General features: G+C 43.3%; 1 protein-coding gene across 1 annotated transcript in view; it reads right to left on the reverse strand.

Annotated features, from left to right (window-relative positions):
• The window catches only part of LOC137332208 (electrogenic sodium bicarbonate cotransporter 1-like), a 127,332-nt gene that overhangs the window by 14,887 nt on the left and 89,790 nt on the right, over window positions 1–22,655 (reverse strand). The window contains exons 19-20 of the mRNA XM_067995904.1: window positions 17,697–17,870; window positions 10,921–11,073 (exon numbers count right to left, since the gene is read on the reverse strand). Coding sequence (XP_067852005.1) covers window positions 10,921–11,073; window positions 17,697–17,870 — 327 coding nt within the window. The remainder of the gene's footprint in view (window positions 1–10,920; window positions 11,074–17,696; window positions 17,871–22,655) is intronic.

Raw genomic sequence — 22,655 nt, forward strand, 5'->3', positions numbered from 1 at the left:
TTAGAGCTTCCTCTGGGAAATGAACATGACTGGGACAATGAAGAGAGGCCACACAAAGCAGGAAAAGCTGCTAGAAGAGGGAGGAAGAGGAGGCGCAGGGCACTCAGGAGGCCATATCCAAGGAGGGTCTTCAGGGAGCAATTCTCTTACCTCAACTTCAGCGACGACCAGTGCATCAGACATCTGCAGTTCACTAAAGAGGTCGTGACTGAAATTTGTCAACCGTTGCAGCTACAACTGTAGGTAGCCTCAAAGCAGGGCAAGGACAGCATTGTCAAGGCTGTCAAGGTGACCGTGGATCTTAATTTTTATGGCTCTAGTTCTTTTCAGACTGCTGCTGGAGATATAAGCAACATCTCGCAGTTTCCAGTTCACTGCTGTATAAGGAAGGTCACTGAAGCTTTGTATGCAATGAGAAACAGATTCATCTCATTCCCTCTTCCCAGAGGCAAGCAGGAGGAGCGAGCACGAGGTTTTGTTCGCATTGCAGACTTCCCCATGGTGCAGGATTTCATTGACTACATGCATATTGCCATGCGTGCTCCTCATCTGACCTCGGCCATATTCACATAAAGGGATCCCACTTCCACAATGTGCAGCTGGTGTGCGACCACACGCATCGCATCATGCAGGTCCATGCCCACTATCCTAGCTGCAGTCATGATTCCTTCATCCTGTGGCAGTCCTCTGTTCCACCTGTATTTCAATCAGCATGGCAAGTCAAAGGCTGGCTACTGGGCGACAAGGGTTATCCCCTCATTAAATGGCTCATGACTCCGGTCAGGAACCCACGTACACGTGCACAGCAGGCCTACAACGAGAGCCATACTGCCACAAGGAACATCATAGAGCACACCATAGCAACACTTCCGCTGCCTGGACCCCTCTGGAAGAGCCCTGCTGTACTCACCTAAGCGGGTATCAAGATTTATCGTTGTAAGCTGCATGCTGCACAATCTCGCCATTATGAGGGAACAGCCCTTGCCACCGCCTATCAGGCGAGAACCTGAGCAAGAGGAAGAGGCAGAGGGAGGAGGAGGAAGGAGAATAGGAGGAGGAGGAAGTGCAGCAGGATGTGGAGGAAGAGGAAGGGAGGCTACAACGTGGACAGGTCCTTTCTGTCAGGACTTTGCGTGATCAGATTATTAATGAACGATACCAGTAACCTCAGTGACACCTCCCCATTCACCAACAGTCCCACACTCCTTACCTTTCCTCTCTCACATAACCATCAAATCGTCCTCCTTATGATTACACATTGGTTCCTCCCTCAGCTCATTGCAGAAATAAAAATCACCACCAAATGCAAATTCAAATCCACAATTATAAATGAATACATGAAATTATACAAACAAAATGAGACTGTTCAGCCTTGTGCATTCTCTTAATGCCAGTCTTTCGTGTGCCTTTACCTTTCCTAATGCTCCTACAAAGTGCATCCCCAGTGGCTGGAGCATGGGTGATGGTAGGCTGCTGACCTTCAATTGAGGAGACTGCAGATGGTCTTGGAGGATGACCTCAAGCAGCTCTGGGCTGAGAGGGCCCGGCAAACTGCACCATCTCAGCCTGGGCTGCAGCACTCTGGGCTGGCTGGCTGACAGGCAACAGCAGGGGCACTGGCGGAGTGGCAGGGACGGGAGCAGAAATGCTGTCATCCTGAGAGAGGACAGCACGTTCATCTTCTACGATACCACTGCCACGCTCCTGGAGTGATGCCTCAGCAATCCTGGTGATCTGCTGGAGAACGGTTTGCTGGACAGATATGATGCCCTGGAAGCCCCTTTGAACAGTGGTACCCAGAGCCACAATAGCAGCAGTCTGAGCTTCCAAGGCAGCAGTTTGAGCTCCCAATGCAATAATCTGACCTTTGATGGAAGATGTCTGTGCTGCAATGGAAGCTGTGACATCGGTCATCAGACGCTGTATCATGGTGGGTTCCACAGATGTGCTGATGGAGGTGGCCACCTGTTCCACATGGGAAAGGATGGGCTCCAAGCTCTGCGCAATGCCCTGTGCCAAGTTGGAGCTGGACTACTCCATGCCCCTTGACATTGTGCGTAGGCTTTCTGGCAGGCTTTCCATTGCACCAAGAATTTGGTTGTGTACACCCATCAGCCTTCTTCTGTAGCCTGGCCCATCAAAGTTATTATCTCAATCCTCTGCAACAGAACTGGTGTGCAACCTTGCCCATCAGTGAGCTGGCACCTGCGGTATCCTTTCCCCCTGCCCTGGCTCCTGTGCACTTGTGCCCAGTGTCTCACCACATGTAGATCCCTCCTCTATTCTAGCCTCTAAAGTACACGCAGTGTCAGTATCTGTCAGCTGGTGGCTGCGAGTGTAAGATCGACTGACGGTATTTCTTCATCATCACTGTCATCTTCTTCTACCTCCTCTGACTGGGCAGGTTCCAGTTCTTGGGTATCAGAAATGACAAAGGAACACGGATTGAGGTGTGGTGCAGGGAGAGGAGAAAGTAAGAAGTGCGTGCTTACACCATCTGCAGCACGAGTCAGAAAAGAGTGTGGGGTGAGGGAGAAATGGGAAGAGAGAAGGAGGATTAGGTATGCAGAGATCATCATCATCAATCCCTCCAGCACCACCAGTGGCCACGGCTTCACCGATGGCCCTGCCAATGATGGCCAGCCCCGTCTCCTCCATGAGAGTTAAGACGTGTAGGCGCGCTTGTCCTCCTCCAGTTCTTTTTTGCTGCCTCCTGTTACACACCATCTTCTCCTGCAAGAAAGAGGGAAGTATGTCAGTGAGTGTCCTGCCAGATGTTTGGGTGATGTGGCTGTCGTGGTTGAATAGCTGCCAGTGTGTGTGAACTGTGAGTTGTGGGTGTGAGGCTTGCAACAGTGGCAATGTGTGAGAATGAGATAAAGCATATGATTTGAACGGTTGAGTACTAATTGAAAGAGATTGTTGGTCGGTGGGTGATGGAGGTGTAGTGCATTGAGCAGTGAATGATGCTAGTGGTGCAGCTGGTATGATAGGCCACTTGAAACTTGAACTCACTCACCTTGACAACTCGTGTTAAATCATTGAACTTCTTCCTGCACTGCATCCATGTTCTTGGAACTATGCTCCTGGCATTTACCTCCTCTACTACTTCCTCCCATTGCCTCTTGAGCATATGTCTGGAGGGCATCTTGCCACACCCCCCCTCCGGATACAGGATGTCCCTCCTTCTCTCCACCTCCTGCACCAAGGCCACCAGTGCATTATCAGAAAATCTTCATGCACGCTCTCTTGCATATGCAGCCATTCCTCAAAGTATCAGATTCAGTTTTGAAATGACTCCCACTATTTCTTGCAGTCATCATGCACCTCCTCTATAAGAGGTGCAGGCTACCTTTAAGAAGCATGAGCCACTCGTGATATCGGGGCCCCCTGCTGATGTGTGCAGCTAATGAACAGCGCTGGCTGCAAGCAGCAATCATTTAAAACAGCAGGCAGCACGAATGTTACGTGTTGTCTGCATCGAAACGAACGGGCGCGGGTTCATTATGTACCGCGATCCCAGCGCCTGTTTTTGGGGATTATCCAATTTAACCCCCAATAAGTCTGAAGAAAAAAGAAAGAGGAAATGAGAGTAAAGGTCAGACGAAGTTACGGAATAAGGGTAACATAAACAGCCAGGGAGCAAATACAGTTATGGAACATAAGTACAAAATGACTGTTAAAAACAAAGGGAGGGGAACAATTACTAAAAACAAATTAAATTGCCTGTACAGCTATGTGCACAGCAACCAAAACAAAATGGGAGAACTGGAGGCAATAGTTCATTGCGAGGAGCCAAATGTAGTAGGGATAACTGAAACATGGTTACATAAGGTACAGGACTGGCAGTTAACTATTTCAGGATATAATGTATTTAGAAAGGATAGGGAAGGAGGAAGAGGGGGTGGGGTAGCTGTACTAATTAGAGGCACATAATGGCAATAGACAAAAGGGACATACGTAACATTAAGATAGAAAGAGAATCACTTGGATTGAGACAACGGATAGGAAGGGAGCGATCACGTTATTAGACCACCTCATAGTGGAAGGGAAGTGGAGGATGAAATATGTAGTCAAATCTATGAAATGAGTAAAAAACATTGAATAATAACCATGGGAGATTTAAACTACCCACAAATAAACTGACAAGAAGGGGTAGGGACAGAGAAAAGGAGATGGAGTTTTTACAGTGTGTACAGAACTTCTTTCTTACTCAGTATGTGAGAAGCCCAACAAGAGAGGAATCACTGCTAGATCTAGTGATGGGAAATGAACCAGAAGATAAGAGAAATAAGCATAGAGAGAACATCTAGGCAATAGCAATCACAACATAATAAGGTTTAAAATAATGATTGAGAAAGACATAAGTAAGACAAAGACCAAAGTAATAGATTGGAAAAAAGCTCATTTTAAGGGGTTGAGAATGGAACTGAGGAAGGTAAACTGGAAAAAAACTTTGACAGACAAAGAGAGAGAACAGCAATGGGTAATATTTAAAATGGTGATCGAGAGTGTTCAGGAGAAATATATTCCTCTAAAAAGCAAGAACAAACTAGCCAATAATGAAACACCATGCATGAATAAAGAGATAAGGGTAAAGTTGAAACTAAAGAAAAAGGCATACTCTAAGTACATAGACAATAAAAGAGAGGGTCACAAAAGGGAATAGGAAAGAAGGTTAGGAAAGAAGTCAAAAAACAATTAAGAAAGAAAAGAGGAACTATGAGATTAAATTATCAAGGAATATAAAAATAAATAGTTAAGTATTCTACAAACACATAAATAACAAAAGAAAAATCAGAATAGGGATAGGGCCACTAAGGGATGCACACAATAAACCCACAGGTAACGACAGCAAAATGGTAGAAATATTGAATAGTTACTTTGTCTCCCTATTAACCAGGGAGACTAACAAGGTGGGCAGGATATTAGAAGAAGAGGTCAAAAAAGATATTAAAACATTTAAGATAGAAAGAGGAGAGATAATAGATAAAACTAATCAAGCTTAGGGAGGATAAGCCCCCTGGTCCAGATGGATTGCATCTGCAAATATTAAAAGAAGTTAGGGAGGAGATAGCAGAGGCACTATTTTATATATATATATATATATATATATATATATATAAAAATTCACTAGAAAAGGGAATAATGCCAGAGGACTGGCAGATAACTAATGTTATTCTTATAGGGAGATAGAAGTCCAGGGAACTATGGACCAATTAGTTTACCGTTGGTGATTGGAAAGAAAATGGAATCTTTATTCAAAGATGTAATAGAAAGACACCTAGAGAAAAAAAATACAATAAAGAATAGTCAGCACGGATTTCAGAAGGGAAAGTCATGCTTGACCAACCTTACTGAATTCTTTGATGAAGTAACAGAAAGAGTAGACAAGGGTAATGCAGTAGATATAAAATTTTGGATTTTCAAAAGGCCTTCGATAAGTTACCGCACTTGTAGACTCATGGCTAAGGTCAGAGCATGTGGAGTCAGGGGACAGGTAGCAGAATGGATAGCAAGCTGGCTACAAAACGGAAAACAGAGAATAGGGGTTAAGGATGGCTACTCAGACTAGCAAAAGGTGGGACGAGGGGTTCCACAGATGTTCATTGCAGCCATGTGATTTATATCAATTAGTGTTAATTATATTCAGGTGGTGGGTATCAATTGGGGCCTCTCCTGTATCCATGTATAGGATGGAGCTTATCTAGGGGGTGCTGGGTGTGTAATGGAGATCTCTGAGAATAAAGGCTTGGAAGCAACTGAAAACTAGGCTCTAGTATTCTATCCTTCACTACCTGGCTATCCAATTTATTACAACAGGGATCGGTGCTGGGACCACTGTTGTTCAACAATTTACATTAACGATTTGGATTCAGGAATCAGAAGTACAATTTCAAAATTTGCCAATGACACCAAATTGGGGGGGCATAGTTAATACAAAGGGAGAATACATCAAAATGCAAGAAGACATTAATAAACTTGCAGAATGGGTGTATAATTGGCAAATGAATTTCAATATTGATAAATGTGAGGTGGTGCATTTTGGTAGCAAGAGTAAGGAGGCAACATACTGCTTGGATAATAAGAGTCTAAATGGGATAGAGGAGCAGAGAGATCTAGGGGTACAGATATATAAATCACAAAAAGTAGTGATGCAGGTTAATAAGGCCATAAAAAAGGTAAATCAAGCACCAGGGTTCATTTCTAGAGGGGTAGGCTTGAAAAACAAAGTTATGTTAAACTTGTATAGAACCTTGGTTAGACCACACTTGGAGTATTATGCACAGTTCTGGTCTCCATATTATAAAAAGGATATAGAGGCATTGGAGAGGGTGCAGTAAAGATTCACAAGGATGATACCAGAACTGAGAGGATATACTTATCAGGAAAGGCTAAACAGGCTGCGGCTCTTTTGTCTAGAAAAGAGAAGGCTGATGGGTGACTTGATAGAGGTCTTTAAGATAATAATAGGGTTTGATAGGGTAGAGATAGAGAAAATGTTTCCACTTGTGGAGGAGTCCAAAATAAGAGTTCATAAATATAAAAATAGTTGCTAATAAATCCAATCGGGAATTCAGGAGAAACTTCTTTACCCAAAGAGTGGTAGGATTGTGGAACGCACTACTACAAGGAGTAGTTGAGGCAAATAGCATAGATGCATTTAAGGGGAAGCTAGATAAGCACAAGAGGGAGAAAGGAATAGAAGTATGCTGATAGGGTTGGGAGGAGGCTCGTATGGAACATAAACGACAGCATAGATCAGTTTGGCTGAATGGCCTGGTTCTGTGTTGTAGTTTCGATGTAACTCGATGTAAAATGGTTATGGAGTTAAGAGAAGTGGTGGAAAGATAGAGCTATGTATCATCAGCATATTTATGGAACCTAACCCCATGCCTGTGTATGAAGTCATTAAAGGACTGCAGATGGATGAAGAAAAATAAATGGAAAAGGATGAATCCTTGGGGGAGTCCTGAGGTGACGGTGCATAGGAGGAAAGAGATATCAATACTAAAAATGCACTGGCTGCACATTGGCATGAGTGGACAATACAGGAGAGATATTAGAAGAGGACAGCATGATCAACTCTGTTGAATACTACAGTAAGATTGAGGAAGATGAGGGATAGCACATTACAGTTTATGTCACAGAGGATATCATTGATGACCAAGTCCAAGGCAGTCTCAGTGGTGTAACTTGGTCAGAATTTGAACAGGAAATTTCTGGAGGGATTGGCATGGAGGTGGGAGGCGACAACACACTACAACCTTACAGAAGAAAGGGAAATTAGAGGTGGGACTATAATTGAGAGAGAATGGATGGGTTGATGAAGAGACGAGCGATGGTGCCTGTGCAAAGGGAACCGTTAATAAGGTCAGATAATATGGGGGCCAGGAGTGGTAGTTGAGTGATCAGAAGTTGAGTGGGCAGGGGATCAAGCGAGCAGGAAGTTTTGGGATAATGGGGGCAAATGAGGGGGAAATTGGAAAATGATGAGGGGTTTCAGCTGGAATGGTTGGAAGACTGTGTTGAGTTCTTGGATGGAGGGAAGAGGATAGGGAGAAAGAAGCAGAGTTAGCTGCACAGATGGTCTTGATCTCAGAGTCAAAAAATTCCATGAGCCTTTCGCATTTCATATTGAAAGCCACGATTTAAGGAAGTGGTTAGCTTTACAAAATAGGAGCATAGGGTTGCTCTTGCAGTAGAGGATGATTTTGGAATAGTAGGTGACTTGGCCCCTGTACAAAATTGGAGAAAGACCTTGTGGGACTGGATTTAAAACAAAGTTGTACCTTCAAAGGAAAATGTTGGTCTGATCTCTGGTGAAGTCAAGTATTTTAGCACTAGACTTACTGATTAAGGGCACACTCATGTATTTTTTTAAACTTATAAATTACAAATAGGATACAGTAAATTAAATAAAAGATACTGCATTTGGAGTTAAAGGCTCTTAACTAATCTCTGGGTTCAACTTCCTGAGCTGAGTTATGATTGAGTAACATAAATCAACTTTACAATTATAACATGAATCATATCCATAAGTTGATTTATATTTATTTGACACATTTTTAAGGAGCCCTTTACAAACTTGCTCTTCATTTAAAGTTACTTAAACTTTTATTATCACATCAAAGATTTTCTTATGGACAACAGAAAAATAGAGAATAATTTAGATGATGTCGTCTAAATTGACTTAATCTTGAAAGTCACCTCAGTAATGGAGGGAGGTTGGAATGTTCGGCTCTCTGTGGTTGGCTGCTGTCTGTTTGGGCAGCTATCTATATGGATCTAACCAAGCTGTCTGTGAGCAGATTGGCTGCTCTCTGGATTTGACCAGGCCAGCAATTTCGTATCTGTGAATAGATTGGCTGTTGAGTGTGCATGTGACTGAACTTAAAGTGCCTATTTGCATTTGTGTCTGTGTGCAAGTGGGTTGGCTGCTGATTGTGTGTGACTGGGTTGTCAGCTGTCTAAATCTGCGTGCAACTGGACCATCTGCTGTCTGCACTTTATTCAATTGGCTAGTGGCTGAATCAGGCTATCTGTGGATATGTGTGACTCGGTCAAGTGTGTTTGTCTGGACTGGCTGCAAGTAGCAGGACAGGTTGTATGCAACTGGGTTGGCTCTGTCTTTGATTGGACTGACTGCATCTCTCAGACTAGATTGGCTGCATGTGCCTGTTGGTTGTATATGGCTGTACTGATTGAATGTGACCTGGCTGGCTGATGTCTGCATGTGACTAAGTTGGCTGCAAGCTGAATGCAATCAAACTGTCGATGTGAAACTGAGCTACCCGGCTGCTCTTTCCACTCACTAGATGGGTAGCTCCTCTTGCTAAAGCCAAAGCTGTCAACTTTGAGGATATGCTGGGAGTCAGATTTACGATAAAACAGTGAGGCAGATTGCAAACCTATTTAAACACATGAAGCCGTGTTTATTTTTTTAAGAGAGGTATCAAATAGGTTTCATTTTCTAGCCAAATGAGTGAGCCTTATCAGGAATGATTGAGATTATACTATAAAACACTCTACTACAGGGTATTTTGTTTCTCAGTAACATGCTGTGAAATAAAATCTGGCATCAGTGAGTGTCAAACACAAGGGACAGTAGCACTTCAGACTGAGCTCAATTGTGGAATTGTGCTGTCTGTCTGACATGCATACATATATGGAATTACATACGTAGAATGTTCAGCACAGAAACAGGCCATTCGGCCAACAGGTCCATGCAATCCAGGTTTTAAGAGCTCATCTCCATTGTGAGCTTAATTTTGCTCACTTAAAATGTTGAAAATTATAAAAACCTATTTGGATAAAATAAAAAATATCAGTAGTTACTCAGGGTTTATTGCTCGCGTTTATAATATCTTCTGCTAGATGTGCTGCAGCTTTAGCCCAGATTTGAATCCAGACTGTCTGGTGCAAATGGGGTGGGTAGTTAAAATAGCGGGGTCGGGAGGGGGCTTTACGCCATGTTCTCGCCTCACACCGTTTTAATTGCTGGGATTTCAGCAGGCTGGATGCTGCCTGCCCCAGGCAGGTGGGGGCCTGATGAAAATGGGAAAGTTGTGGCCTGATAATGTTATCAGCACTGTGATGCAATACTAACTCCTGGGATTGGGAGGCCTGCACGGTGCGACAAAAGTTGCCAGCAATCAGCATTGGGCCAAAAGAGGCCCAGGTAATTTTTTTTTTTACATTTTCTTAAAATTCCTTGTGGACCAGGAGGAGCAAGAGTGTTCCTTCTGGCCCAACAAGGAAACGTTAGGCCTCCTCTCCCCCAGGCATTCCCTGCCCTCTTCTCCGGCCTCAATTGGCCTGGACCACCGCTCCCCCCCCACTTATCTTGTGGGGATCATTCCCTTGACTCCCTGGCGGTGTCAGCCTCCTGCCCGATTTCCTGCTCCCACTCACTGGCTCTTAAGTCATTCCCGCTGGCTTCAGATGGGATAAGAGTACAGAGAAATGTAAATGAGGCCTGGGAGATAAAATGGCCCGGTGCTCATGCTCAGATGTTGGTGGGGGTTTCCTTCATGCCCCGCCCCGAGCGTACCCCGAGTTAAATTTGGGGTTCATGTCGCAAATGACTGTCATGTTATCCTACAGGTAAGTGTTCTAAAAACCTCTACAGCTGTAACATAAAACTTTCCACAGAATTTTGTCTTACAAAAGTAATTAATATCTGTTTTCACAGGAGTCAAAACTCTGCACAAAGTTTTCCAGTACAGCTTGGGAGCACAAGATGACTGCAGTCATCTTCACTGAACAAACTGGCTGTAGAACAGCATGTCCCCCACTGCCTCTACACTATTGAACACAATTGTAGTGTTACAGCCTGAAATTTTTCACAACATTTCAGGACATTTAGCAAAGAGATTGCTAAATAGCATATATCATTCAGAGCATTTAGCAAGGAGATTTTGCTGGTGAATTGGCTATAAAATTTTCAACTTCCGAAACAGGTTAAAATTCCCTTTTAAGTTCTGGAATCGTGTAGGGCCATTTACTTCTACAAATGATTCAGGTGTTGACATGGTTGTTTTGCAAGTAATTAGTACTGTTATGTGTTTTGGGGAAGAGGGTATTTACATGATATCATGGTACAAGATGCCGTTAAATTGTCATATTTGTACTACAGCTAGTATGTTGTCAGCTCAGGATGCAGCATATGGCTCAACTGTTCTCAGACATTAGAGAAGAACCATTATTTAAATCGGGTTCTAATGTAATGCTTGATACTACTTGGAAGAAGTAATACTAAAATACATCTGTTGAAAGGAAATCATCACTCAATTCAATCACCACCTGTTTACAGAATGAGGGGGATTAAACTGCCACTAGATGGCTGCAAAGATCTCAAGTTTCACATTTGTTACATTTCTGCATTAAGAAAGACAAAATGGAAAGAAAGATACTCACATCTTCACTCTCACTGTCTGAGATCTCTTTTTCTGCCTTCTTTTCTTCTACTTCTTTGTTCTCTTTTTCAGGCATTGCATCATCAAGCCAACTTAGGTCATGAATGGAGAACAAATATTCCATTGCCTTCCGTACCCCGACCAAGGCCAGGAGCTGGCACCAATCAAAGTCATTTAACAAAATTCTAATCAAACAACCAAACAACATTCTCATTTATGTAAGTGAATAATAGAAAGCATTTAGTCAACTTGTTGCTCTGCAAAAGAAATTAATGCACAAATAATGTTGGCACATAACAATATTAAAAAGGCACCTATTTATACAATTTTATTTCTATTTTAACCCTTGAAATCATCAAAAGAGGAGCACTGGGAAAGTTCTGTGAAGCTGAAAGGTACTCTAGGCCTCTACTGTTGCAAAGTTTAAAATATTTCATTAGTGGCCAGTTCCTTTAATTCACTTAGTCAGAAATGAAATGAGACAAAACAGGCTTTATGGTTTCTAAGATGAAAAATTGCTACTTGTTGGGAACATTTAAGTACCAGAAACTGATTTTTTTGTTATCATCTCGTATTTTTCTCCACTTTCCCTTTTATGGGTTTTCCCAGACCATGAATCAGACTCTGGTTGATAGAGTGAGCAAGTGAAGTGCTTCCAAACTTTTGCCAATGACACACTGGAGTCAATTTTCATTTTTGCTACTGGCCTAATTTCAGGTGCAGGCAGGCGTAACTGATTGGGAAACAGGGCGGAAATCAGTTCCACCTGATCTCCACTCAGTTTTATACCAACTCGCTGCTCCAACTATTTTTGGAGCAAGTGATGGAAGTTCCCATCCGAAATAAGCAGGAACTTCATGAATATATTTAAATGAGGCCAAATTGCTGTCAAGAGACTATTGACACAATTTTCCATGCTACATGTCCCCATAATGCCAGGTCTGGATCCCATGGCTGCCGTAGAAGATAGCAGTTATGTCAATGAGGATGTACCACCTTCCCAGTGGAGGCTAGGGAGAAGGCTGCCCATGGCTTTGGAGTCATGGGACCCAGAACTCAGAAGTATTTGCCTGAAAAGAAGGATGTTAAAGGAACATCATACCTACATGCAGACTCTGAGATATGTTTCCAAGAATGTGCGGCAACTGACAGATGTGATTCTTGAGTCCACAATATCGAAGAAGTTTTTTCTTCATGCAGACACCAGTGGAAAGTGTGGCAGCTTACTGGAATCTGAAGCAGACCCCCACGTAAGGAGCAGCCAGGGACCAGTTGATGCCTCCACCTCTACAGAAGTATTGCCTGCAGCTCTGGTGGCAATAGTGGAAAAAATAGACTGTACTCTGTGTACTGGCTTCCAGATCATTGCAACTGCAATACATGCTGTTGTCACTCAGGGCTTTCCGGATCTGATAGCTAGCATTAGACCAGCCATCCTGCTGATCAGTGGGGTCACAGATTCAGGGTCCAGTTGACCTGCCTATACAGCCCTCTCTCAGGACAGCAGTACATACCAGGCCTCTGTCCTTCCCCCTCAGAGCACCACATCAGTGAAACATAGGACATGACACCAGGTGACCCTGGAACAAGCTGCAGAAATGCAACCAGCAGCGGCTTCCTGCCAGGAGCAAACTGCATTGAGTGAAGGAACACCTCAGTCCCATGACCCTTTTGCAGAACATGAGCCGCCAATCACCTCTTGTGATACTGGCCCTCAGGTTACACATAGAAGACGCACTAGAGGAGGTGAAAGAAAGACATGTGTAACCACCCAGGAGAAGCACAGTGTTAGGTAAAGTAGGTTGTCTTGTGTTCACTTTGGACATTATTGTAATAAAGTAGAATGTGCACGTCGGTTGTGCTTTGTTATTCGTAGCGGTTAGCGTCATACAGGAAAAGGGTGCACTTATTTGGTGCTAGCTTATACAATCAGGCAATGATTATTGAAATTGTCATGTTGGAGAAGAGAGAGTGGATGCTCTAGGATGGGTACTAGATTGAAGGAATATTCCATTATTTGAAGTTGGAGAAGGAGGTAAGGTATTGATGTCCAAGGTAGATTGTGTTAAATAGAAGAGAAGACTTCAGTGATGAGATGTGCTCTGATGCTCCTTGCAGCAGTCACAGAGGAGTCCTTTGACAGCAGGTCATTGTGATGCTCTCCTCCATGTAGTTCTGCTTCCAAAGCAACAAGAACTGCCTTCCCTGCAATGCACAATGATAATGACATGCAAGGGTATGTCTGCACGGAATGCCATACCTGTCTCAACATGACCATTGTTCTATGGAAAGCAGACTCAAAACAAACTGAGGTGACTGAAGCCTCTATTCATATGATCGCCTAGCCTGTTCACGGCAGAGCAAATAATAGATTCCATTGCCTGCGTGCCTCCAAAATGAGCATTCCTGAGAAATGCTATGACTAGCATTACAGGCCCTGTCATGGAGGCCAATATTGCAGATATCCATGGAACGGCCACCTTTTCCACAGTGTGCTGTACAGTTTCAATGCAATGCATCAGAACTCGAAATATGCAGGTTCTGAAATTCTCCAATAGTCATCATATGGTGAAAGCCGAATGCTTCCGGCAATCTCTCTTCCTCAGAAAACATTATTCTTTTAAAAGGTGGGTCACTGAGGTCCACATCACTGCTCTCTTCAACAGAAAAAAGGACATGAGCTGGCACTCTGAACAGCTGGTTTATTTTCCTCCTTTGCCACCCCCACCTGCTCCTGCTCACATGTTTTGTGCATCACCCAGTGCATTCCCCTCTTAGTCACTATATAAATCCCATGGGATGAATATTTCTGAACTATTTATTGGGTGGGAAAGAATGAGTGATGATGTGACTTCAAGAGGACTTTCCTAGGCCTCTTTCTGGATCCCAAGTCCCAATCATCTGTCACCCCAATCATCGGTTAGACCTAGAGGAACAAAAAGGGGGGCTAGGATACCAAGTGCTTGTTGGATCACCTTCCTCGTTATGCCAGGCAAAGTTTGGATGCTGATTAGCTAATGTGGTGGCAATGAGTGTGATGGGAAGAAGAGGGATGGAAAAGTTGTAAACACACCCTTATCTGAAAGCAGGGCTCCAGCTTCCCCATCTCCTGCTTCCTCTGTATTGTCTCTGCCACAGATTTCTAGCACAGCCTCTCAAGGGATGAGAGTCTGGAGGTTGGGAGGTAGGGGCTTTCTCCGGTAGAAATTCTCTCATTCTTGCTATAGGCAGTCTTCTCCAGAATGAAGAGTAAAATGGGCTAAAGAATTTACATTGGCATAAGGGTTTCCACTTTCACCATGTATCAGCCTGCAGACTATAGTGTGTGTAATGAGAGGAACAAGCAACACACTGCTACAGAAGGTGAAAGGAGCAGCTTTTCAGTGCATCGGGGAAACAGAGAGGAAGTGCATTTAAGTGCTTCCTGCTGCTTATTGGGGAACCCAGTAAAATGGCTTTTGTCTAAATGTTTAAGAACAACTTGGGAATTATTATTCTTGTCCTTTAAAGGTTTGAAACTGGAATCAGCACCTGCAGGAGAAGACAGAAGAAAGTGGTGGAGGTTCCCATCCAAAACTACCAAAGCAGGCAGCAGCTTCATTAAATACGTAAAGGAGGGTGTCATTAACATATATGAATGCCTGACTAACTATTCTGCTGGGTGTTGTTCAGAAGCACCCAATCACAACATGTCATGATGGCATGTGAGGATAATCAAGAGCCAGTGCAGCCTGAATTGCTACCCCACCAAGATCGTTTCTGCAGATCCTGGCACAACTACCCAGGAAAGACTGTAGGGATCTGTCTTCTCAGGGTCAACAGAATACAAGTCAGAGGAAGTCAGGATCAAACTGTATAGTGTTCTTAAGACATTTAAGCATTTGGAGGCAATGTAGAGAAGAGCCACGAGGCGGATCCCTAGTGTCTGAGTTATGAGCAAAAGATTGAAGAAATTTGGGCTTTTCAGCATTGAAAGAAAACATCTAAGAGGTGAGCATAGTGTATTTCAGGTCAGATGAACTCTGATGGGTTAATTATCTTGTATTCTTGTGAACAGAGAGTTAGATGCAGAGCTGTGCCATATGCTCCAAGGACTCCTGTGGCTACCATTCAGCTAGCTTATGCAGGGATAGTAAATTGGTAGTCTGATTTACAACATAAATTTCCAAGGTGTATCTCTTTGTCACATTCACTGCTTGTTCCATATCACAGGCCATATATCTCTCATTCAGCCTGCTGGAGGAAATAGTATTTTTAAAATTTTGTGCATATGGCAAAATTTTACAACAAGAATGTGACTATTTAAATATATTCAACAAAATAAATAAATTCAACCACATTTTCCCTTACAGGTTTGAATATTGACCCTAGATTATGGCACCATACATCATTGTACATTTGGCTATTCGATATTCTGACCACAAGTAGCAAATCATTGATTGACAAGAGTTCTAAGGTTTTGAGCTCATGGTAATGAATAAGATTAAAATAAATGGTTTGTTTCTTTAATTTTCAATTAAAATCAGATTTGGCAGTAAACTAATGGGACTCCTTTATATTGAATTTTGCAGTCAAATGTGCCCTCTCCATACCCAAAAATGGGGGATACAGGACATTAAAATTGGCCCCTCTGTATTTGGGAACTCTGCTCATTCCTGACAACACAGCTAGCTGCATATGAATTAAAAGATCTAATAAACTTATCCTCCTCAGCAAAAGGAAAAAGTTGGCAGTTGACAGCCATTACATTGTTACTCTCACCTTACATAACAAAATTCTCAAACAATTTAGGAGCCACTATTGGAACTAGAAAAAACTCAGTTACCTGAACAGGAATTCCAGTTAAATATATAACCTGGTGCAGCGTTAATCACTTATAACAGTCTGATCCATGTGGACTTGATTTGTATTATTTATACAGTGACCATTATTATCAGACAAATTAGGTTAAACTTCTTGGTGTTTGCGGAGTGATAGCAATTTTGTGTTAGAGGTTGCATATGAGTGAGGAGAGAAAGAGCAGAACAGTGGGACATGGAATAGGGGAGAGACCAAGACACCAAGACCCAGAGGTGGAGAGTTTGGGGGAAAGGACCTAGAGACTGAACCCTAGAACTAGAGAGATTGAGACGTGTAGCCCAAGAGACACAAAACAGATGGAAAGAATGGACAGAGACAGATCAAGAGCCCAGAACAGAGAGATGGACAAAGTCAGGCATGAGGTTTGCCAATACAAAACCCCCAAAAAACTGATGCTGCCAAGTCTGGTTCATGCAGATATGATTTGTCCAGTTTGACTGTCCAAGCAATTTGAGAGCCTGAAGCTAGGAAGTCGATTGTACTCCCTGAACCTTCAAGAGAGAAAGAGAGACTGTTGTACCCTTAGTGTCATCAGGAGAGTAAGGAAGAACATCAATCTGAACAGCTTCAGGAGAGGACGGGTAAAAAGGGTAGAAATTTGAGGAAATTTAAAAAGTGCAAAGAAATAATTTGGGAGAGGGTTGTGTAATGGTAAAGTGGATTTAGTGGATTATGGAATCATAGAATGGTTACAGCACAGAAGGAGGAACCATCCAGCTAGTCCCACTCCCCCACACTATCCCCGTAGCCCTGCAAATTTTTTCCCTTCAAGTACTTATCCAATTGCCTTTTGAAAGCCACGATTGAATCTGCCTCCACCAGTCCTCAGTAGTGTATTCCACATCACAACCACTCGCTGTATAAAAAAGTTTTTTCTCATGTCGCCTTTCAATCACCTTAAATCTATGACCTCTGGTTCCTGACCCCTTCGCCAATGGGAACAGTTTCTCTCTATCTACTCTGTCCAGACCTTCCATGATTTTGAACACTTCGATCAAATCTCCTCTCAACCTTCTTTGCTCTAAGGAGAACAATCCCAGCTTCCCCAGTCTATGCACGTAACCGAAGTCCCTCATCCCAGGGATCATTCTAGTAAATCTCTTCTGCACCCTCTCTAAGGCCTTCACATCCTTCCTAAAGTGCGGTGCCCAGAACTGGACACAATACTCCAGTTCTGGCCGAACCAGTGTTTTATAAAGGTTCATCATGACTTCCTTGCTTTTGTGCTCTATGCCTCCATTTATAAAGCCCAGGATCCCTTATGCTTTCCTAACCGCTTTCTCAACCTGCCCTGCCACCTTCAACAATTTGTGCACATATACTCCCAGATCTCTTTGTTCCTGCACCCCTTTTAGAATTGTACTCTTTAGTTTATATTGCCTCTCCTCGTTCTTCCTACCAAAATGTATCACTTCACACTTTTCTGTATTGAATTTTATCTGCCACGTGTCCGCCCATTCCACCAGCCTGTCTATGCTATGAAGTAGCAGGATGGAAGATCATTGATGAGATTTCCCACTCAACGAATTCAGTTTCACCTATGCCAACATCTGGAATCTGTGATCAGGTTCTGTCAGGTTCTTTCCCACAGGAAAGGTGGTAAAGCCATCACCCTGAACACTTACAGCACAACTCCTAGCATTGGATTATAGATTGAAATTGCCAGAGCCTGTAAGCAGGTCATCTGTCTACTCTCTCGACTAGGGATACTGCCTGTTATAAACGGGAAAGGGGAAAAGAAGAAAGTAATTACTTTTTTAAATGGAAGGGAAGCGTGAATTTAAAAAAAAAATCCATCTCTGTAGTCAAAAATACTATTTCTGGTTCTGTTGGCTAATTTTATAAGCATCACAGATGGGAGTGGGTTATTGCTTGTTTAGGGTGAGAATATCTGTAAAACACAAAGTTGAAACTTACCATAATTGGAAAGATGATTGCAGCAACTGTTGATTTGAGAACCCATAGCAGAACCAGACACAAGACCTGAATTAACGTGAAGAGGTGGACACGGCGCAGTGGAACATGACGCAAGTACATTAAGTCAGGCTGGTGCTTAGGAGGGGTCAACAGCAACTTCAGTCTGTCCATGAACTATCAAAAAATAGAGAGATGGAGACAGCATCATATCAATTTTTTGTTAATTTTCTGCATCAAACTTTTAATTTTGTTGATATTGCCATGTCTTTTTCACCATCTCGTTCGTTCAAGATTATTCTCTGTTGTTCATTCTATCTCCTTTTTTTGTTGCTTTATTGTCAGAATTGCACATGTCATCCTTTACAATGAATCATGTTCCTCCTCCAATTGTTCTATTAGCTTGGGAACTCAACTTTACTTCAAAATCCATATCTGTCGGGGACCTCCACTGCTCTCCGTCGGTCAGTGGGAGGTCACTTAAATTAAATTAAGTACAGTGCAGCTTGGGCGCCTGCCTGCCTGGGGATGCTGTAAAATATGGCCTTGATGTCCAGCCTGGGTGAGGGGAGGTGTGTTGCCCCTCCCCCCGCTCTAGAAACAGTTTTGAGCCCAGCAACCCCTTTTGTAAACAATAAACAAAACAAAAATTTTATCTATCCGTAAATCTTTGGAGGTTCAAGCCATCATCCTCTGGCCTGGACCCTACAAAGAGGAACCCAAAGTTGTCAATCAGAAGACCCGTACGACTCTTCCTGCAGGGCGTAATGGCCTCTGATGATGCACTGATCTTCTGAGAGGCCAAGTTCGTAGGTACGCCCCCTGACTTGACTAGTAAGAGGTGGGCGGAGGCTTTGTCCCTTATACAGTTCTGCAGTAGCCCTAGCGCAACCTCGGATCTGACCTTTCTGGGTCCCAGCCAATTCTCTGGCACTTATGCCACACTCCCACCAAAGTTAAAGCGGAAATGTGCTGGATGGGCCAAGGATTTTTGGTCCCACTATATCTAACATGCATTTCCTGTCAGTCACTCCTCCTTTCCACACTTAAAGTGACACACTCAACTTTCTGCGGCTGATAATGTAATCAATGTGAACTGCCGACGCACTTCAGGTGCCCATGCACCTGCATCCCACTGAAGTGATCTGGCCTGGTCAGATGAGGTCAACTAATTGCCCTATTTTGAAAGTGCATCAGTATGAATTGAAATCACAGGGGAGGGATTTATGGCACTAGAGTGCCTAAAGGGCTGCTACCTGGCCTTAAAGCTGTATTTCAGAATTTACCTAAAAAATGATTGGGGCTGTTCTGTGCCCACTCAATAATCAGGCACTGGAAGACAGGCCTTATTTGGAGGAGAAGGCCACCTTGCAATAATGAGTAAAGCTAGAGCAGCATGAGTAGAAATGATGGAGTATGTACATGCAGTCACACTAGTGGCCAAATCCTGGGAGCAAGTAGGATTACAAGTGGATGGGACTTTAAACCAGTAAGATGGGGAGGGTTGTGGGTGGGGGTGGGAGAGGAAATCTGGTGAAAATAACATAAGCCTGAAGATAAAAGAAATAGGAGATGGAAGTAAAGGTCAGACGAAGGTAAAGAATAAGAGTAACATCAACGTTAAGGGAAAAGATACAGTTACAAAGTATAACATAGAATGTACAGCACAGAAACAGGACATTCAGCCCAACAGGACAATGCCAGTATTTATGATCCACACAAGCCTCCTCCCACCCTTCTTTATCTAACCCCATCAATATATCCTTTTATTACTTTCTCCCCCTTGTGTTTATCTAGCTTCTCCTTAAATGCATTTATGCTAGTCCCATCAACTACTCCTTGTGGTAGCGAGTTCCACATTTTAACCATTCTCTGGGTAAAGAAGTTTCTCCTGAATTCCCGATTGGATTTATTACTGACTATCTTATATTTATGGCCCATAGTTCTGGTCTCCCCCGTAAGTGGAAACATCTTCTCTATGTCTACTTAAACCCTTTCATAATCTTAAAAATCTCTATCAGGTCATCCCTCAGTCTTCACTTTTCTAGACAAAAGAGCCCCAGCCTGTTCAATGTTTCCTGATAGGTATAACCTCTCATCCGAAACAAAACGGGTACCTTGAGGCAATAATTTGTAACGAGGATCCAGATGTAGTAGGGTTAGCTGTAACATGGCTTAATAAAGAACAGGACTTGCAGTTATATACTGCAGGATATAATGTGCAGAGAAAGGATAAGGAAGGAAGAAGAGGTCAGGTGGGGTAGCTGTACTAATTAGAGACAACATAATGGCAGTAGAAAAAAGGGACATAAGTAACATTAAGATAGAAACAGAATCCATATGGATTGAGACAAAGGATAAGAAGGGATTGATCATGTTATTGGGGGTATTCTACAGACCACCTAATAGTGGAACGGAAGTAGAGGAAGAAATATGTAGGCAAATCTATGAAAAGAGTAAAAGACATAGAATAATAATCATGGGAAGAAGGGGTAGGGAAAGGGGAAAAGGGGATGGAGTTTTTACAGTGTGTGCAGGACTCCTTTCATATCCAGTACATAAGAAGCCCAACAAGAGAGGAATCAATACCGGATCTCGTAATGGGAAATGAACCAGAACAGATAAGAGAAGTAAGCATAGGGGAACATCTAGACAATAGCGATCATAACATAATGAGGTTTAAAATAATGATTGAGAAAGACAGAAGTAAGACAAAGACCAAAGCAATAGTAATTTATGGGGATGAGAATGGAACTATGGAAGGTAAACTGGAAAAAAATTTTGACAAAGAGATAGAACAGCAGTGGGAAATATTTAAAACGGTGATCAATAGAGTTCAGGAGAAATACATTTCTCTAAAAAACAAGAACAAACTAGCCAATAATGCCTGGAGGACCCCCACCAGCGCTATTTAAAGGGACCATGCAGGATTCACAGTTTAGTGGCTGGATTATTGCTTCTGGCTGCCGAGATATTTGTAACTGTTTTTGGAGGTCCCCTATACTTGAATACCAGGACGAGGGGGCATAGCCTAACATTTAGAGCTAGGACTTGCAGGAGTCAAATTAGGAAATGCTTCCACACGCAAAGGGTGGAAGAAGTTTGGAACCATCTTCTGCAAACGGCAGTTGATGCTAGCTCAATTGTGAATTCTAAATCTGAGATTCATAGATTTCTGTAAACCAAGGGTATTAAGGGATATGGGGCTAAGGCGGGATATGGAGTTAGGTCATAGGTCCATCATGATCTCACTGAATGGTGGAACAGGCTCGAGGGGCTGAATGCCACTGCCACTTGCTGCCTCCTGATATGCGCCACCTTCTCCTGCAAGAAAGCGGGACGTGTGTCTGGGTGATGTGCCTGTCATGGTTGAATAGCTGCCAGTGGGTGTGGCCTGTGAGTTGCGGGTGGGCGGCTTGGAACAGTGGTAATGCGTAAGGGTGAGAGGAAGCATTTGATTGGAAGAGTTGAGTACAGATGGAAAGAGTTTGTTGGTGTGTGGGTGATGGGGGGTTTAGTGCTTGGAGTAGTGGATGCGGCTAGTGGTGTAGTTGGTAGGAGACGCCACTTGACAGTTGACCTCACTCACCTTGACCACTCAAGTCAAAGCATTGAACTTCTTCCTGCACTGCATCCATGTTCATGATGCTGTGCGCCTGGCATTGACTTTGTCCCCTGCTGCCTCCCACTGCCTTTTGGATATATGTCTTGAGGGCATCTTGCACCGCCCCCCCCCCCCGCAATTGTTATAGGATGTCCCTCCTTCTGTCCACCTCTTGAACCAAGGCCTCTAGTGCATCAGCAGAGAACCTTGGTGCAAGCACTCTCGCAGGCTTGGTACAAACTCAGATCGGCAGATTTGTGAGGTCTGGCATGCAGATTGGAGGATGTGGGATTCAGTAGTGCACAACCTTTATTCAACGTTTTAACATAACTCATCAGTTTGTAAACATAGGGATGGGAGCTGCATCTGTGTTTTGCATGTGCGATGTCTGATCTCCGTTCAGACAGCAGACTGTTATTTTCAGCAAATAACAGGTACCAGCTATCTTTAAGAGATTGCTAACAGACAGCCCGTCTTTAAGAGATTGGGCTCCCCCTGCTGGTGGAAAGTGTGAATTGCATCGAATCCTCGTGTCAACGATGACTCAGAACGCTGCTTGAAGGTAAGTCCTCAGACATCACAAAAGTCTTGTCCTGCCTGCGAAAGGGCCATTGAGTGCGGGGTAATAGCGGTTTGCGCTACCCCCTCCCAATAATAGGCCCAATCCAATTTTCTTCCCCCAATGTCTTAATAAGTTGTCTTGCCGAGTTTCTGTATTGCTTGTCACTGTAAATTTGGTCCATCGTCACAGAGGGGGAATGCTGATCTTCCTGAATGTAAAGCTGACATGCTGTGATTGGGGTGCTTTGAAGAACTTCCCAGCAGAACAGTTAGACAGGAATTCACATTTCGTAGTGATGACATCGGGGGTCTGCTTGTGCTTTATTTTGCACAAGGAATGGACATATGTGGGGAGGACTGCTTTGAATTGATAGCAAAAGGCAAACTGCAGCAGTCTGAGCAGCTTCTTCAGCAGGTAATTCTTCTCCTTCATGATTGACTTCATCATCTGCTTCAGCTTCTTGCAGCCTTTCTTGTTCTGACTGCTCTATTGTTAGGCCACTTTGCAGAGCAAAGTTGTGGAGGGCACAGCAGGCAACTATAATTTTACAGGCCATGACTATTGGTTGAAGCAACAAAATCGCCATTTCAGGATGCCAAGGGTGCATTCCACTATGACCCTGGTGAATGCCTGGGTCACATTATATCAATCCTGAGCTCTTCTCCTTCAGTACTGCATTGATGTCATGAGGCACAGTTGCAGGACATACCTTTGGTCCCCTTAAAGGTCATTCCTGAAGTCTTTTTGATCTTTCAAATAAGGCTGGCATCATTGCCTGCTCCAGAATAAATGAAGC

The sequence above is a fragment of the Heptranchias perlo genome, chromosome 14 (genome assembly GCF_035084215.1).
Source record: "Heptranchias perlo isolate sHepPer1 chromosome 14, sHepPer1.hap1, whole genome shotgun sequence".
Classification (NCBI taxonomy): domain Eukaryota; kingdom Metazoa; phylum Chordata; class Chondrichthyes; order Hexanchiformes; family Hexanchidae; genus Heptranchias; species Heptranchias perlo.